The 19055-nt window shown below is 37.8% G+C and overlaps 2 protein-coding genes across 3 annotated transcripts in view; both read right to left on the bottom strand.

Annotated features, from left to right (window-relative positions):
* Positions 1 to 2246, bottom strand: part of gnpda1 (glucosamine-6-phosphate deaminase 1) — a 2728-nt gene extending 482 nt beyond the window's left edge. Inside the window, exons 1-6 of one of the 2 annotated variants that reach the window (XM_079838203.1) lie at positions 1977 to 2246; positions 1418 to 1555; positions 1229 to 1330; positions 403 to 585; positions 146 to 330; positions 1 to 16 (exon numbers count right to left, since the gene is read on the bottom strand). The exon at positions 1 to 16 is cut by the window's left edge and continues 159 nt beyond it. In XM_079838203.1, the coding sequence (XP_079694329.1) occupies positions 1 to 16; positions 146 to 330; positions 403 to 585; positions 1229 to 1330; positions 1418 to 1541 (610 nt within the window). In that variant the 5' untranslated portion in view covers positions 1542 to 1555; positions 1977 to 2246. Of the gene's footprint in view, positions 17 to 145; positions 331 to 402; positions 586 to 1228; positions 1331 to 1417; positions 1639 to 1976 lie in introns of those variants that run through there. The other variant, XM_079838204.1, reaches the window with a different exon arrangement.
* A 540-nt stretch (positions 2247 to 2786) lies between these two features.
* hspa4b (heat shock protein 4b) lies at positions 2787 to 18715 on the bottom strand. The gene is made up of 19 exons (XM_079839518.1): positions 18427 to 18715; positions 17686 to 17743; positions 17425 to 17565; positions 17070 to 17192; positions 14523 to 14622; positions 13163 to 13296; positions 12828 to 13072; positions 10734 to 10810; positions 10496 to 10647; positions 10254 to 10360; positions 10009 to 10142; positions 8545 to 8729; positions 8301 to 8393; positions 7398 to 7553; positions 7182 to 7307; positions 6656 to 6763; positions 4019 to 4138; positions 3769 to 3930; positions 2787 to 3598 (listed from the first exon to the last, which is right to left on the bottom strand). Exons 1-19 carry the CDS (start codon positions 18531 to 18533, stop codon positions 3401 to 3403), a joined length of 2526 nt encoding a protein of 841 aa, XP_079695644.1. The 5' UTR covers positions 18534 to 18715; the 3' UTR covers positions 2787 to 3400.
* Between the last annotated feature and the right edge of the window lie 340 nt (positions 18716 to 19055).

Genomic DNA, 19055 nt, shown 5'->3' with positions numbered 1-19055 from the left:
TGATAAGGATCATGACCTAAAAATGTCATAATCGTGTTATTGTTGTATTTGTTCTTATAGCAGCAGCAGGAGTGGCTGACATTTATAGACATAGTTAAGGTGGTTTAGGAAAAGCACAAAGATTCTGAAATATGAATATTTGTACCTCTCGAGCGTCCATCACTGTGCCAACACCGACCGTGAGGGCCATGGTGGGGACTTTAGAGAGATCGCCATCAAAGAAACGCGCGTTAGCCAGAATCGTGTCCATAGCCAAGGTCTTAACACGCGTTCGGGACACAAGACTGGAACCAGGCTCATTGAATGCGATGTGACCATCAGGTCCAATACCTGCAACGTCAATACAAGGCAGCGTTGTTTAATGGTGCCATTCACAGGTCAAATTTCAATCTACTGGCTTACCGCCAACAAAAAGTTCGATTCCTCCAGCAGCTTTGATTTTGGCTTCAAAGTCCTGACATTCCTTCTCCAGATTGGATGCGTTTCCGTTCAGGATGTGAGTGTTCTCTGCTCGGATGTCGATATGTTTGAAGAAGTTATTCCACATGAATGAATGGTAACTTTCTGGATGGTCTCTAGGAAGTCCTGTAAAGACAACAACCATTTGTACTTAGTTCAGTGTTAAAGGGTTAGTTCACCCAAAAATGGAAATTACCCCATGATTTACTCACCCTCGAGCCATCCCATAGGTGTAAATGACATTCTTCTTTCAGACGAACACAATCAGAGTTATATTAAAATTTGTCCTGGCTCTTCCAAGCTTTATAATGGCAGTAAATGGGGGTTGAGATTTTGAAGCCCCATCATAAATGTCCTCCACACGGTTCAGGGGAGTTAATAAAGTTCTTCTGAAGCGAGGCGATGCGTTTGTGTGAGAAAAAATATCCATATTTAAAACTTTATAAACGAAAATAACTAGCTTCCGACAGACGGCCATACATATCGATGCACGCCGAAGCCGTGTGGATATCTCTTATAATGGATGGATGCATTTTTTGGGCTTCAAAATACCAACCAGGATGAAGAGCCAGGACTTTTTTTTTTTTTTTTTAAATAAAACTCAGATTGTATTTGTCTGAAAGGAAAAAAAGTCATATACACCTAGGATGGCTTGAGGGTGAGTAAATCATGGGCTAATTTTCATTTTTGGGTGAACTATCCCTTTAAATACAGTATATGACAGCCAGTTCAACCCTTGATCCCTAAGCATAAACGACCGGTCACATACCTACGTACTCATCCATATTAAACGTTTTCACATACTGAAACGATATTTCTCCCTTCTTGTGATACTCGATCAGTTTCTTGTAGCATCCAAGAGGAGTGCCTCCTGCAATGCACACACGATTAATCAGAATTACATTTCAAATGGACATGCAATACACAAAGGTGTTTTTTTTTTTTTTTACAACTCTACCTGTTGGAAGACCCAGAGAGAAGAATCGGTCAGGACCTGGATTAAACTTCTTTATCCTGTTCCTGATGTATTTAGCAGCCCATTCACTGACCTGGTCATAGTCATTGAGTATGATGAGCTTCATGGCTTCATCTGTGTCTGAGAGAAACCACCAGGTAAATCAAAAAGGTGCTGCCCTTTTCAGACTTTAGCCCTATTATGGTTAGATTAGGGCGGAAGTGCAGTTGCAGCTATGACTACACATCACTGATAAATCCAGCAGTGCGTTCTCGCGACGCGTTGTAACAACTTCAAACGCGACGCTACGGCGTAGGGTACGGCGTATCCAACGCTTCTATGCGTAGGGTACGCCGTACCCTCTGCGTGCACTCGACGCAGAAGTATAAATTGGCCTTAAGAAGGTGTAGCCTACTTGCTCTCAGTAAATTATTAAATATAAACTTGCCAATGCATTACTAAAACATGCCTATATACAACCCGTGACTAGAGGGCACTAGAAATAATAAGTATGAAAAGACATTAGTCAGGACACACAAAGAGGTTGTCGTAAAACACTTACCATATGATATGTTTGTAAGTTGCAGTAACTCTTCAAGCACCGCAGAGCAGCACGAGGAACACGATCATGTGACTGAGAGGAAATGTTGCGGAGTTTGCACATACTCAGGACATTCCAATAGAAAATACAATGCGTCACAAAAACTGATATCTGGGAATGGATTAGGAACAAACCCGGTCAGCTCATCAATATGTATACACTTATTATCCACAAATGTGTAAGACACTATAAGTATCTTCCCTGCAACTCTAAAAAACTAAATATTTCTATGTTGTAAATGTAAACAAATGGTCTGTGACATAAGCCTGTTTCCGCCACGGAATATTTTTATTCAATTTTTTAAAAGTAATTGAGTTTAAATCTCGATATTAATCTCGAAAAACGATATTACTGTACATTATATTATCATTTACAGCCGTTATAATCTACATGAATTTAATATGGGCAATTCTTTGCCATTTTTGGAATACGTCACAAGAAATATTTAAACCGCGATTTGTGCCATTTAACAAGCAATGAACAAAAAAATAATAAAAAATAAACAATTTATGTTATTAAACCTCATCCTTCCCGATCGGGTCATTAGAAGGGTAATGCATGAAATTGTGAGTTATTTTGAATTTCAGTTGAAAGAATGTGCTTAAATGATAATTTATTGATAAAATCTAGAAAACTTTAAGGTAAAAAAAAAAAAAAAAAAAAATGCATTAAAAATATTAACATGAAATCAAATAAATGTGGGTTAAATAACATTTATATGAAATTACACCATAATTGCAAAATGTGAAAAAAAGTAAAAACTTTTTTTTTACTACAAATAACTATCAATTTATTTTTTGGTATGATTTTAATTTTTGGATAGTCAAATAGATCCTCTGAGGTGGGACATGCCAAAAATCGGCCCACTCTAAAACCCGGATCTATGATTTGCAAATGCAAACATAAGGTGTTGAATGTAAAATAAAGCATATTACCAAAATGTACTACCACTTCACTTGTTTTGGCCTATACGTTGAAGTTAATGAGAAACATTTGTAAACTTACTCATAAAATAAATAGTTGCGCACTACACAAAACACACACATGCTTTTGCATTGTGTTAATGCAATATTACAATATAAACGTGCACATACTGAATGTTTCAATTCATATTTATTGAAACAACAGTTGACAGAACCAGCATATAACAGAAACTCAATCATGGGCAAACAGAATGGTTCTCAATCAGAAGTCTTACAGCATTATGATTTATGTTTTTCTTAATATAAAAGGACATGCAAATGTATTCTCTCATTGCCAGAGTCACCCCGCTGCGAGGGGGGATGATTTAGCGTTAGCGGTTACTGGAAATATAAGTTAACATTAACAAAACATTATGTCACATAACATAATGTGTAATGTTAACATAACATTACACAGCGCGGTTAATCGAGGTCCATGTCAGGCTTGGCTTCTGTGGCGTCTGCACTGTCAGCAGCAGCTTGCTCCGTGCCACTGGGCTGGGCTTCAGGGGTTTCCTGCGTATTGACCGGCCCGTTGGGTTCTGACGGGTTCTCTTCTTTTGGCAAGTCCACTTTGGGCTTGGGTTTGGTCACAATGGGATTGCAAGTGGAGAACAGCTCCTGTGGAAAATACATAGCAATAGATTTAATACAAATGTATCAAAATGGTATTGTGGCAGTAACCTGGAAGGGTTATGGTATCAGATGCCAATACCATGGTACTGAAGGATATCTGAACGCTACTCAAGTACTCTAGAAAGAAAGAAAAAGTCAATATAACTGTGACTGACCCGTGTTTTGGCCTGTATCTCTGACGTTTTCAGCACAGGCTCCACGGCGAGACTCTGTTTACTCTGCTGGTTCATTTTACTGTTCATCCAGATCATGACATCATTTACCATCCTGTCCACCTTCTGAACCTCTGCCTCATCCAGATGATCATACTGCTCTTCCTGTGATTCAAAGAGACCATCACGTCCATTGAGCACTAACTAACTGCAAATTTGTACTTTATGCAACATTAATCCAACACCTCCTCACCTTTGTTTTGTAGGCCTCTACAATCTTCATGAATTGCTGCAACTGTCGGCCCAACTCTTCAAAAGCTTTGGGTCTCTCCTCAAATTCTGTGTATCTCTCTTGAATGGGTTGCCCGAGATTCTGCAAGAATGTTTTTAATACATTGATATGCATTAATAGGTTCTAAATGTATAAATAGCAATATCAACAGCAGCCGTACTTTGCACTTAGGCGACACAATTTGGTTTTCTGTGCAACAGGTTAAATATATGCATTCATACTAGGGATGCTCAATTAACTGGTTATTATTAACCAACAGAAAGAAGGACTTTTTTAATATAACTCTGATTGTATTCGTCTGAAAGAAGAATGTCATATACAACTAGAATGACTTGAGGGTGAGTAAATCATGGGGTAATCTTCATTTTTGGGTGAACTATCCCTTTAAAGCCACAATGTCATTTTCGCCGCTAGAGGTCACTTATTCAAAACAAAGGCACAGCTTGATGACGCCTATTTTTCACAGAGCTTTTATTATGCCACAGGCTAGATTATGCCGTTCGCTAGGTGGCTGCTATGAGACACGTGCACAGTAACGTGCAGTAAGCTAGAATGATATTAGGCATGGTAGAACATGGTACTCGCTGTAAATCAAGAAAACAAGATTTAAACAATAAGACTAAATGTGTTGAGCTATATAACAATGATTAGTTTTCTGTTGATGGTTGTATCCCAACAGTTGCTCACCTGTCTAATAAAACACATAATATATTAAAGCGTCTTTGGTGTTTCCATGGTTTCTACAAAATAAAACTGGAAATCGAGGGTAACGTGGGTATGATGTCATTGATAGCGACGCATGGACACGGTCCGTGTCCTGGTTAAAATTGCTTATTTATCTGGATTCATTCTTTAAACATTTGGGAAAATGATAATACACAAATCAACAAAATATATAACATTGTTCATTGTTCCAGGGGGTTTTGGATATTTTATTCTAAAAATCTTACATATTGTGCCTTTAATACTATCAGTTAAACGGTTAATTATTTTTTCAAGATATTTTAAAAAGTTTGCTGCGTGGTAAAAAAAAAACGCTACCCGTATAAAAAATTGAGAGAAAAAAGAAAAACACAAGTCAAATTTTATTATTACATGCAGAAATAATGTAAAATACCAGTAAATAAAGCTAAGAGTTTACAAACATTATAAAAACTATAAACATAGCTATAGGCTATTTTAGTTCCTCTCACTCCACAACAAATCCTTTCAATTTAACGGTATTCAGAACGGAACAAGAATAAAAAATATAAGAAGCTATATAAACGTCAAGCTAAAAATGATTTCATTTCAAGTGAAACAGAAACTGGTGTTGGGCTCACATAGCCTACCTCTCTCATTCGGCATAAATCCATATACGCAATGTATTTGTATGCTAAACTATTATTTATTAAGTAAACTAGGCTTTGTACTTCAGACTTTTATTCCAATATTGACATAAAACATCATTGCCAAGCACATTTCTGCGCATGTGAACAAACACCACAGTGAGGCGGTGGTCACGCTGAACGGCACAGCTTGTACAGCAGACTATTTAAATTGAGCATTGTAACTTTTTACATGTTTGGTTGAATGCATTTATTTTGATAATGAACAGGCTTCGATGTCACGTTAGCAATGCTAGAACTGATATGTTGTGTGTGCACGCGAGGCGCCTGCGCGATCCCTTGAATTTCTTTTCTATATAACAGCGGAAACAACTTCAAATACTCCGTCATTTATGGTTTGAAACTGTAAAGGGATTACTTTTACTTGTGTACACTCAAAATAAAAATATTGGACATTTGATAAATAAAGAAAACAAACAGGATTCCGATTTCTTCCGCTCGGTTTCCTTCCCATGAACTTGTTTGTGGAGCGCGTCATAAAAATGAACCGAAACTCAGCAGATACTACTAGTTTTTTCTTTCGCTTTGTTAACAAGGTAATTAAAATATATTTTGCATATAGGCCTATTTATTCTTTCCTTATATCGTCCCACTTTATATTAGGTGTATTTAATGTGCTAACACTTAAATTAATCATTTGATACAATGAAATTATAGTGTACATACATATTTTTAAATTGTACTTATATTTTAAAAATACCTGCAAAAATTACATCTATAACTGTTGACCCTTCCCTTACCCCTTAACCCACCTTTAAACCTACCCATACCACCAAACCTGTCCCTAACTTTACCTGTATCCCACCTCAATAGCAGCACAAGTGTTTTGCAATACAATATGAACACAATAAGTACATTGATTGTACTTATTTTTTGATGCAAGTACATAGTAGTTAGACACCTAATACAATATGTGACCTTATAATTTAATCCTGTTTTCCTCCGTTCACAGGCATCGCAGGTGTGTGAAGTTCCGACGTGAATCCTCATGTTCTGTTATTTATGCTTCTATTTGTGCATGTAAAGCTAAACCCCAGGAAAACTAATTTGGATATTTTTAACGGGTCACAGACACTTATCCCTTCTAATTGAATTTAATTCTAATTTAACAATATTGTCGGTTAACGGTCAGCAACCAAAAGCGCAATGAACATCCCGAATTCATACAAACTTACATCATAAATTGTAAACATCAAAAGACATTTAGTACCTTCAGTTCAACAAGTTTGTCGATATATACTTGTTTAGACTGGTCTTCACCATCCTCATACAGCCAGACCTCAGTGTCCTCTAGTTTTAATGAGAGGGCATCTCTGTCCTGTAAGAGAAAACCACTGTTGTTATTTTTGTAACTAAAACGATATTTTTTTTGTTCATTTAAATAAAGCTGAATTAAAATAAATATAGGATGAAAAACTTACTATTAATACTACAAAAAATAAATAAATAAATAAAACCTAAACAAAATTTTGAAAATATAAAAAAGCCAATTAATAAATTCTGTAACAGTGTATATATATATTATATAAAATAAACAACACTGTAATCCACACCTTCGGACCAATCAATGTCTAGAAATTTTCCAATCTTTTGTAATTACTGGTCAAGCATTTCAAAATGGTTTCAAACTGATATTTCACTTATAAAAGAGCAAATTCCAGCTAATACATATTTTTCATTTTCATTTTTCATGAGATTTTCAGCATTTCGATTTCAAGCCATGCGACTGCTCTCACACTCTCATTGACGAACTTCTCGAATATCCCGTGCAGTTTGTCCCTCATCTCGTACACGTACTCCTCCACATAGTTCTTGGCATCGTTGCGCTCCTTCTCAAGCTTGTCCTGCATGATCATCTTTCCCTGAGGAAAAGGAATTTCACAGTAGATTTAACTTGATGTTAAAAAAATATGCCCCCCTTAAATCAAGTTTCAGCCGCACAGAAAGCATACCTCGCTTTCCACGAAGAGATTGAGCATGTCATTGGCTAACTGCCACTGTGGGTTGTTTTCAATGGGCAGCTCCAGGACCTTTGTTTTCACTTTGGGCTTCTTGGCCTGTGGAGGCTGATCTGATTTCTTCTCCTGTTTGCCTTCCTCTGCTGATGTCTGAACAAATCACAATCCATGGAGAGAACCATTATAAAGACCCGTTCAACAACAACTATAACGTTAAAGGCACAATATGTAATTTTCGCCGCTAGAGGTCGCTTACTCAAAACAAAGGTGTAGCTTGATGATGCCTTGATTTCACAGAATCATGGGAGTTGTTGTCTTTACCGACCAATGTAGCCAATTAATTAATTTATTAACATTACTATAGTATGAAGCAGGATTGGGGCAAAATTGGCGCGTTGTTGCACTTTTGGACAGGTGCACGTCAGGCTATGCGTGCTACACACAGCCTACGACGTAGCTACGTCAACATACAAAATATATAACATTGTTCTAGTGGTTTTTGGATATTTTTAACTTTAGCATCCACACCAGTTTTTTTTATTCCAAGCATGCGCTGAAGTTTTGTCGCCTGCCACTTTAAATTCCCAAGCTCTTTAAAGCAGATAGATTTTGATTGGCTGTCAATGTTTTTATTGTTCATCAGCTGGAAGAAAATAGCTGCTATTATTACATTTAAAACGATTTTTAAAACTATATATATATATATATATATATATATATATATATATATATATATATATATATATATATATATATATATATATATATATATATATATATATATATATATATATATATATATATATAGAGAGAGTTATAGTTATAGTCCTTGGTGTGAACTAGTTATGTGATGGGTGTCTGAATCATTTAATTGATGCTTTTGGTAGACCCGTTTACCTCCATTTCCTCCGTTCCAGCTTTTTTCTCTCCATCTTCCTGTTCTCCATTTCCCGGAGTCTTTTGTTCATCTTGATCAACCTGCATTTTGTTCTGTGAATGATTGAGAACAGATGGTGGTAACTTTACCCATGATGTAGAGCTGAGCAGTATGAATGCACTAACAACATAGAGTAATACAAACACCCAGGTCATGATGAGGGTGTGAGAGCAGTAGTGAGAGAGTAATATCCTGAAGCAATACCTCATTTTCTTTCTCTGTGCTCTGCTCTGTGTCCATGCTCTCCTCTTCCTCCTCAGATTTCTGCACCTCCACTAACGAGGCACTGGACACACTGAAGATGCCATGGATGTTCACTCGCACCTTCACCTTAACCTTAGAACTCTCGCCTGAGGCCTGGGGAACCACCTTCTGGATAACGTACTGGCCTGCACGACAGTTTTAGTGTATATGTTTACATACAAACTGTATTCATGACAAGTTTTACAAGATTGCACAGCAGATATAAGCTATGAGAAGAAAACAGGAATATTTGCCACCTCAATTGAGAAAGATTACTGGTCAAATAAATACATGTATTTTGTGGTTTAAGCAGCTAAATGAAGTCCTGTATACGTCAAAAGAGAGAATTCTGTTTTTTTCACCGGAATTCAGTTATGGCCTTTTGATTAAACTTTTTTTTTTTTTATTAAAAACATAAATTGATAAATCATTCACAATAAGATCAAAACATGCATTTACAAAACAGGCAAAATGTAATTCCAAATTTTTTTTTAAATGCAGCCCTAGTCTGTCTGAATACTTGATTCTGATTGGCTGGAAGGTGTGCATTAAAACAGTTTAATGCACAGGTAGTTCCAGTCAGTTTAAATCACCGTTCTGTAACATTCACCGTTCTTTTACTGAAGCACACAGACCACTCACACACAGAGATCGGAGATCGCAATGCGCACATGCAGAAACATTCTAGAGCGCAGAAACACATCAACGCTGCCCGCTACTTTTATCAATAAAATAGCCTCACTACTGTATCTCTACATTATATTTCTCAAAAACGAGGAGGTATCGTCACTGGTTTAGAATGAAACTCATTTCTCTCTCTTGATAATTAAATCAAATAAATACTACAACTCATTTATTCAAACAAATTGTTTAAAGGTGGGGTAAGTGCTTTCTGGTAACCGATGTTGATTTCAAATCACCAAAACAAACACAACGCTATTTTGATAGCTCCGCCCCACACATACGTACGTAACCCAGGCAACGACTATGGCGGAATCTGTTGTGCCGGCCGGCCGAGGGTATGAGGTCATCAATAAGTGAAAGCAATGCGTGTTACTATGGTAATCCAGGTCAAATGTTCAGTGAGAAAGTCATCCTTTACATCCCACAAACACAAACAGTTCTCATGAACAACTCGATAGCACGAGCACGACAGACCAACTAACGAACACATTACAATTACAACGTTTGCAACAGACAGTGAAGAGGTTTAGACACTCCAGGCTTATACGGTGAGCGCTCTCTTCTCCCTGTCATTAGTAGACATGCTATAAGTTTGTTTTGGTACTCGGCCAGAGACACCTTTTTAAAGCAGTTTTGAAATACCACTTACCCCACCCCCAATAAATCCCTTATTTATTTACTCATTTTTACTCATATACAGCACTTGGCGAGCGTTCCTTTTAAATGCGTTTGTGAATGTACCTATTGTGGGATCTGGATAAGGGAGCTCTTTAGGGCTGTTGTAATACGCATCCAAGGAGAATGGCTCTCTCCGGTAAAATGTCAACACTTTGGAGAAAGGCGCTGCGTGGTTCTTTGGGAACACCTCACAGTCGCTGAAATTAAAAAATGTAAGCGCATTGTAAATAAAATCATGTATTACTCTCAAGCACAATGACTGAAAAGCAAACTCGATCACACTCTCTGAATGCCACAGCTGATCGTACCCGAGTCCATCTTCAGCAGCAGAATTCCATTTCAGAGAGATGGGAAACGGAACCACATCCGTTATGGAGATCTCACGGACTTTAAAAGCAGGAGAGAGGATCGCGCACTGTGAAATCAGGAAACAGAGTCAGTGAGGGAGGGAAAAACACTAAAAGGTCACAAGTGCTATCAAATACAGTCTTGTTAAACTATTAGCACGGCTTTAGTCAGCAGAAGAAGCATAATCTGATGCATGACTGACCTGGAGGGCACATCCTCTGGCCACGGCCTCATCTGCATTCAGCGTCGTGCTTGGCTCCTTCCCAAAGAACTTGCCGATTCTTTCTTTGATGGCCGGCATTCTAGAGGCACCGCCCACTATTTCTACAGCATAGATGTCATCTTTTTTCAGATCTGCACAGAAAGAGGTGACAGACAGACAGGTGAATGAATGATTTATATGATGTACACTTTTTCTCCAAGAAAGGACCATTACTTACGAGCTTGTTCCAATAAACTGCGCAAGGGAGGTTCCACTCGGGCTAAAATATCAGCACACATCTCTTCAAAATGAGCCCTGCCACAGGAATAAAACAACATATAAGCTCAGAATGAACTACTGACGGATAAAATCTCTGATAAAGATCCTTTAATTGTGCTTGACTGGAATGAATGAATGTAACAAACATATATATATATATTTATATAATTAATAGATTCTATGTAGGCTTTTATTCACATATAAACACTGATCAATGAAAATGCGGAAAAACAGAGCTCATCAAGTATGGTAAACGGAATTACAAACATACACCATCCGGAACACTTAGATTAAACCGCTCGATTATTATGGATTACGTTTACATTATGGAATAGATTTACTAAACAGGGCAAATTAGCGTGAGAGTGCAATTCCAAAAAAACACAGATGGGAGTGGAAAATCCAGCGCGTGATCTACTGACAATCGGAAAATTAAAGAACACAATCTACCAAGAGCAATCTACCAAGAGCAGCGCAAATAGCGCCTGGTTTAAGACGTGCTTTTTTTGGGGCAGTAAATAATGGTGCAAACACCAGTAAATTGACGAGCACAAACCTTAGTAAATCACATTGCGTGATTCATTTAACCCTTGAAGACCTAGAACATTTTTGAGGCGCCTGACTTGCCTCTACTTTTCTTTGTTTTTCCTCACACATTCTAGCAGTTAGCATCAAGTGTCATGTATCATTTTAAACAGGAGAACATGAAGTTTCCATCTATTCCATCATTTGAAGTCCCAATTTTACATTTATTTAGTCTGAGAATGGATTCAATTAATAGAATTTTAAGAAAACCGGCAGCAAAAATGTGGTGTTTTTACTGTGAACTCAAACAGAACTTCGTGAAGTTTGGATTTTTTCCTTTAGAAAGTTAGACTTTGTGGTTTTCGACTTCCAGATGAAACTTTGGCTACATGTAACAATCCCTCAGCAAGTTATAGCCATTTATTATAATATTATTCTAGGCGTTTTTGAGAGAAAACAGGTGTATTTATTTTTTTATTAGATGAGTCCAAAAAAGTTCAGGGAGTAAAGTAAATAGAAAGATTGTTATATAATAACAAAACACTGAAACGGTGTAAAACACAAACTGCATACAAATAGAGAAATATACTGACTTGCTGTGCTGTGCTATTTGAGAGAGTGCTCTGCATGCGTTTATTTCGGTTTATTTTCATGCACGCAAATACACACCCACTTTCACGTTGTGTCAGAGAAACATGTGATTGGTGTTTCAAAAGACCAAACACTCTGTTTATTGGTTGAGTCGATGCCAGTTTAAATGAATCTGGGCATACTAATGATCAACAATAGTTTCTGTTTGGCTCAGGAGAACAACCCACATGCGTTTCCTTGACAAATCAATGCTGCAGATATTGATGACGCATCTACGCTCACTACGGAGCCTCTAAATAATCAATCGCGGGAAATGTGATATTATCCTCTTTATGGTGCATTTTACAGCATACAGATTGGATTAGCGGTTTAAAAGTTATTAAACATTTTAGAATAATAGTTATTTTTAGCCGCAGGCGGCTGTCTCGGTCTTTAAGGGTTAAACACTCTCCTCCCATACATTTTTGGAACGGGAAACTCCTACAAATGCATATGCAATAAGTTCAGCCGCAAAAATAACCCTGTCCACGCCATTTTAGCGCTAATTTTTCACTGCATGTTTTTTAACGCCAAAAGAGGGTTTGCGTTTTCCGCAAGCTGTTAGTACATATGGCCCCATGTCATTATGAACTTCTTGAAGCCGACTTTCAATGAAGTGGCAGGAATCTCAGATTTCATTAAAAAGATCTTCATCTGTGTTTCGAAGATGAATGAAAGTCTTATGGGTTTGGAACGACATGAGGGCGAGTAAATGATGACAGAATTTACATTTTTGGGTGAACTATCCTCTCAAGACTTGTAATGTAGCACACAAATCATGTTAATTTTAGTTGAATGATGCTTTCCTTGAGAGCAGTTTGGAAAAGTCATGAGGGTGTGTAAATGACGACAAAATGTACGATTTTGCAAGTGATTTCTTCAGTAACTGACTCTGTACCTGTTGAGTTTGCTTGAAACATCAATGTCGTTCATGAAACACTCGATGTTCAGCGGCAGGTCCGAGGAGTTGGCACTCATCAGCTTCTTGAGCTTTTCACATTCCTGGTAGAGTCGGACCAGAGCTCTGGGCTTGGACTTCACATCCAGCTTGTACTTCACTGCAAACTCGTCACAAAAATATTTGACCAGCTTCTCATCAAAGTATTTTCCTCCCATTTCAGCGTCAAAGGCTGTAGCAAGAATCTGTACGAGCAGGAAAAAAACATATTAGTCTATATTTCCACATACTCGTCATGATCACATCACGAGGGTTTAAATGTCATTGGTACGCACCTTAAGCTTGCCTTTATTAAAGGCACACACAGAGACCTGGTAGCCTGAATGGCCAATATCCACAAACACCACCGTCCTTGGCTTTTCCTCAGGAGCTGGAAGATCCTGCTTGTAGATCCCGTATGCCAGCGCCACTGCGTGGAAAAACAACAGATGTCATTTAAAGAGCACCTATCATGGCATTTAAAATGTTCCAAATATTGTTTTAGAAGTCCTCAACAACAGTTTTGCATGCATGCAATGACAAAAAAGACTTTAGTTTTCTTATAATATGCATTTATTTTTACCTGTTTTGACAGCGATTCTCAAATGATTCCTTTAGTGATTCACTTTTCAAAACCCCGCCTTTACGTGACGCTAATCTGCGGTGATTGGTCCGATGACCCAGTCAGTTGTGATTGGTATAGTCTGTGCAGATATTTTTGGTAGCGGAACGCCCATCAAAGTCTTATAGTGACAGTAATTTGTTAATATGTGTCATGAGTTATGAATATGAAAACCGCGTCGGTATCGTTTGATTGTAATATGAGCCTCAGCTGATCTCATTCATAAAAAAACTCCTCTATTCTCCTCACGAAGACTCGCGACGAATCAACATCCCTCAGGGCTTTTAGTTCAAAAGTGTGCAGATGAGGAGACATATTGATAGATTCTCATATGTCTGTGTCAAATTTCTAAACAGAGGACTATTTTTTATTCAATACTTCCTCAAAATGCGCAGTTAGCCTAATCATGAGCGATTGAGTCTCTTATGTGTTGTTTTCAATTCATACTGGCAGCCGGAGGGCGCTCTGTGCACATGTAGTCCATATACAGACAGACAAAGAAGATACCATGTGCCATAATAAAAGTCCATAATAAAAGCTTCCTGAGATCGCGAAACATACATTTGACGACTAATAAACACACAATCGTGACGATGTATGGTTTGTCTTCAAGCCACTTAGTCTTCAAATGCTCATCCTTGGGCAGATGAAAAGTTTGCTTTTGAGTCACACTTCAGAACACAGCGTCTCGTCGCCATGATGTTGTCTAGTTTTCACTGGCGTCTTGGAGCGCAATAAGTGGGCGTATCGTATTCAAATAACTTGACAAGTTGACGTCATCTAGTCAGAGAAAAAGCTTCGGCCTTCTAACGATTCTTAAAAATGACTCAGAGTCGACTCTTACTTTTGAAAGAAAATAACTATATATACGGTGCACTGTCATATTTCAAAATATGCAGGATGTTTTTGTCCACTTAGATCTGTTACACACTACATGAAAGATAAATTTCAAAATTCCATGATAGGTGCTCTTTAAGAATGGAAAAATTGGTGGGTTGCAACTGAAACGGCACATTAAACCATGAACAACTCACCTGCAGTGGTTTCATTCATGAGTCTCAGACAGTTGAGTCCTGCAATCTGAGCCGCATCGATGACGGATCTCCTCTCAGCATCGGTATAGAAGCAGGGGACCTTAGAAGACGGGATGATTTTAGACAGCATTCAGAGTATTTATGGTCTCTAAGGTGGAGGTCTGTCTCCAATAACTCATTTACAGAAAATGAAAGACTGGGAAAAAATAACCATGGATGACTTGGTCTGCAAATCCGCCAATTATAAGCAGCATGACTGCATCTTTCTGCTTATCTTAGAAGATATTTAGCCGTATTCAGACGGGACTAGGAGGAGGTTCGAGAAATTTGCAGAAGAGGATACAGAGATTTCTATTTCAACAACGTACTTTGCGATTTTAATCCCGTACAAATCTGCCAATACTGCACAAAACCGAAGCAAAAATTCCAGAGCAAATTACTAGGCTACGTATACACTAATCCGGAGACATTTGAAAACACATCCTTTTCTTTATGTTGTGGCCTTCCGTGCACATTGAGACATTGTTGTCCTGTGAAAACCGAGCTTTGTGAAGAGACTCCCAAATGGATAAACGTGAAAAATACATTTTCGTGCCATGAGATCTCACGATATTAAAATGTGACGAGATTTCTTGAGTGAAAAGCTCTCGCGATAAAGCCACGACGGAGTGTGAGAGTTAAATTAGCATTGAATATGCCACCGCTACGTTTAGATTACATTACGGTTCCAACCACGGCACCGCCTCCACTGTCCATTTGCTTTTTTTATAGAAATAAAAACCATTTAATTCAGTTGAATAATGGTTGCTTCAATTGTAAATGTCTGCTCTGCTGAGTCACACACAGTGCAGCAGGAATCCCTGTTCACTGATCACGTGACGAGAGTAAGGCGAGATGACTGACAAGACCATGGCGGAGGATTCATTGCGCTACAAAGCCTAATCATCTGATAAATATCTTGAAATCTTATCTTGTAGAATGCACGCTCAGCACCACAGCTCCCTATATACAGAGTATGTGCAATCCCGAAAGGCGAGCTCCCTGATGCGCACAAATTAGACTATGTCCAATAGCGCGTCTCCAAATATCAAAGCTATCTTAGGCTGGACTGTGTAGTTGTAACCACCTCTTAGCGCTGGTCTCTGTTTGCACTTTGAATACTGAGAGAGTACTTTGATTATGGTTGCACTTATTGTTTGCACTCAATAAGACTAAGAAAAAAAACTGTTATTTATTTTTGTTATTTATACTGTTTTTATTTCTATGTTCAATATGTGGAATTAGGAGGTCACACACAGCCTCAGTCAGAAGTTCTGGAAGCTCATAATTCATGTACAGGATGAAATCATACAGGAGAGAAGCCAGTTTACAGTGCTTGTATACTGTTGTCTTTCAATGCATATGACAATTCATACTCAGAAAGTATAACTGAAATGACATTCATTAAAAGATGATTAGTTAAAACATTTCAAAATGCACCTATTTTTCCAGTCAAGATTTTTGTCATTGAGGATTTCTTAAAAATACTGCGCACAAGTCTCATCTCGTTCTCGTAAACACAATCTTGTGTCTCGTCACACCCCTAAGGTTTAGTCATGTGACATATTGTACCACTAGATGTCTATGTTTATACCAGTATGTGCCTGCCATGTGCTATTCTCCCTCTGCGTTGGTAAATATACTACGTTACTACGTAGTCTTCATATTACAATCCTGCAAATATGACAGAACATTTTACTTGCAATTGCTGGCCCTCAAACATATATAGGTATGTAGTGTATAGTATAGTGTGAGAACTTTGTTATGTCTGGTCTCTCTGTATAATCTCAGTGAGCTTTTATGATGTTTTGCACATTTTTCCATTCCACTGCGCTTCTTTTACATTGTTTTTCGCACTAGACAGACATCTATAAAAACACGGTGCTCAAGTTAAAAGAACGTATCTCTAGGCCTCAGATTTTAATCGTTCCACTGACCTGTCTCATGCTTTTGAAGGGTCAGTTCACCCACAAATGTATAAATAATAAAGACTCGCCCTCATGTTGTCCAAACCCGTAAAACATACGTCCATCTTCTGAACACAAATGAAGATCTTTTTGATGAAATCCGAGAGCTTTCTGTTCCTCCATTGACAGCTACGCAACTACCACTTTCAAGCCCCAGAAAGGTAGCAAAGACATCACGTAACGACGTGAACACGCTCAAATACATTTTGGGTGAACAAACCCTTTGACAGCAAAAACCTTTCAATATGAACAGCATTCAGTGAAAAAGTAATCATGGAAATGTCTAAGACTGGCCATTTTATTATCAGCGTCAAGTAAGACGCATCTATAGTTTTCTCTGCTCAGTTACGTGGGTCATTATAAGCAGCCACTTCAATAATTTTGTTTGTTTTTGTTTACAAATTATTAAATTAAAACTACAAAAATAATTCATTAAACGACATATACATCATATGTGATGCACGCAACCACAGCACATGACCTCCTGTAATGTAACGCCCACATCTAGAAGGAATTGTTACTTTAGCGATTTTAAACTCACAGAGATGACACAGTCTGCAACGGGCTTCTTGAGGGCACTCTCAGCAGTCTCCTTGAGTTTGGTGAGGAGCATCGCAGTGACCTGTTCAATGCTGAACACCTTCTCCTCCTCCATGTACATCACCTACAACAACACCAGAGAACATACGACAGCTAGAGGACAGAAACTGCTCACAAACATTCACACATTTATTGAACAACAGAACTCTGTGCTTGGCTTTACAAGAAGGCTTTGCTGCCAAAACTAGACCTTTAAACAATGCTGGCACAGTGTGACCAGTTATCGCACAAGATGTTGTGTTTTGCAAATGGCAACTGAATCTCAGTTTGCTTGATCGCATGTCACTTTCAGCTACCTTTATGCCCGTTGTGCCCGATGGCATCTGTGCCAGGTCATAAACGAGACTGGATTTCATGTTCTGGACAAAAGGATCTGAGAATGCCCGTCCATGGAAACGCTTGAATCCTTGGACAGTGTTTTTGCAGTTGGTGACCATCTGTGTTTCAAATGAGACAGGGGGAAAAAAAGCATGCATGATTACAAACATGAAGACTGTATGAAGGCAGCTTTAATGGATACATAAATAAATCTTGTCTTTTAAGAATAAATCACATACCTGGCTTTTTGCTGCAGCTCCAATGGAGCGATTTCGTGGTCCAAAAGACACACATGCTCTGAAATGACAAACACAGATGGCCAAACATTATGACAAATTACTGTCCTAGGATAATCAATAATTATTTATTAATTAATCAATATGTATGGATGAATATTAATCGATGAATCACATCCAAAATAAAAGTTTGTGTTTACGTAATCTATGTGTGTGTACTGTGTGTGTATAATTATTATGTATATATAAATACACACTCATTCATGCATATTACTGAAGAAATATTTGCATATATACACACATATACATATATATACACATACATACACATACATACATACACATTATATATATATATATATATATATATATATATATATATATATATATATATATATATACAAATAAAATAAAACCAATTTGAACATCTGAATATAAATCAACCTGCTGTTTCTCAAAATCTACTCTAATTAGAAAGTGCCATGGTTTATAAACATAATAGTATGGTGATAACGGTTCTTTTTTTTGTAAGTACCATAGTATTTGAATATTGCAATCACGTAGCAGCACAATGGTATTAGTCGCTCTGCCGTCTAGGGAGGCTCCTCACTGTCAGATCTGACTGTCACAGACAGAGAGCCATTAAACAGCCGCTTTCCGCGGTCACACATCTCAGTTAAAGGTTGGCCTGCTCACTACTGTGTGTGTATTTGTGCAATAGATGAGTAAATAAAGCAGACTCACGGTGTGCATCGGTCGCTGTATTCATTGGCCACAGTCTCGATTCCTCCGGCTCGAGCTACCGCTACATAGCAGTTCAGAAAACCCACGTCAAAACCCACTACTGACATCTTAAAAACAATGTGATTGCTCAAATACTATAAGCCCGAACACAAATGTGGACTAGATGATCGACCTGTAAAATGTGAGAAGTAAATAAGACGGGTTTAATTCATTATTCTACTGTAACTTCTTGGAGGAATGAGGCTGCGGATGATATATACGCCGCTCACGAGAAAACAGGACCCCTTCCGGTTCAAGGCGGATCTAAAAGGTCCAACACAAAGGTTCTCATCTGAATCTCTTTGAATTTCACTTCTGGGCTTACATTTTTTTAGTGAACTGTACATTTAGCGATTCATTGGAAATTCTTTTAAATATTAAATATATTTAAATATATATGTCTACATTTAAGTTTTCAAATGTATCCTATGGCTCTGAACTCTAAGCACATAGTAAGTATGTTTTTCCTTTAGGACTGGTCATAACTATTTTAAAGTCATTCATATTCCATAAAAAAAAATTATTAACCATTGGCTAACTGCTTCAGATAATGCTTATATTTACGCAATTGGTCCCTAATTTTACACAAT

The sequence above is a fragment of the Gobio gobio genome (assembly GCF_949357685.1).
Source record: "Gobio gobio genome assembly, chromosome: 16".
In the NCBI taxonomy this organism is placed as follows: Eukaryota; Metazoa; Chordata; class Actinopteri; order Cypriniformes; family Gobionidae; genus Gobio; species Gobio gobio.
The sequence above is the reverse complement of the archived record's forward strand: the minus strand, read 5'-3'. Positions and strand labels throughout refer to the sequence as shown.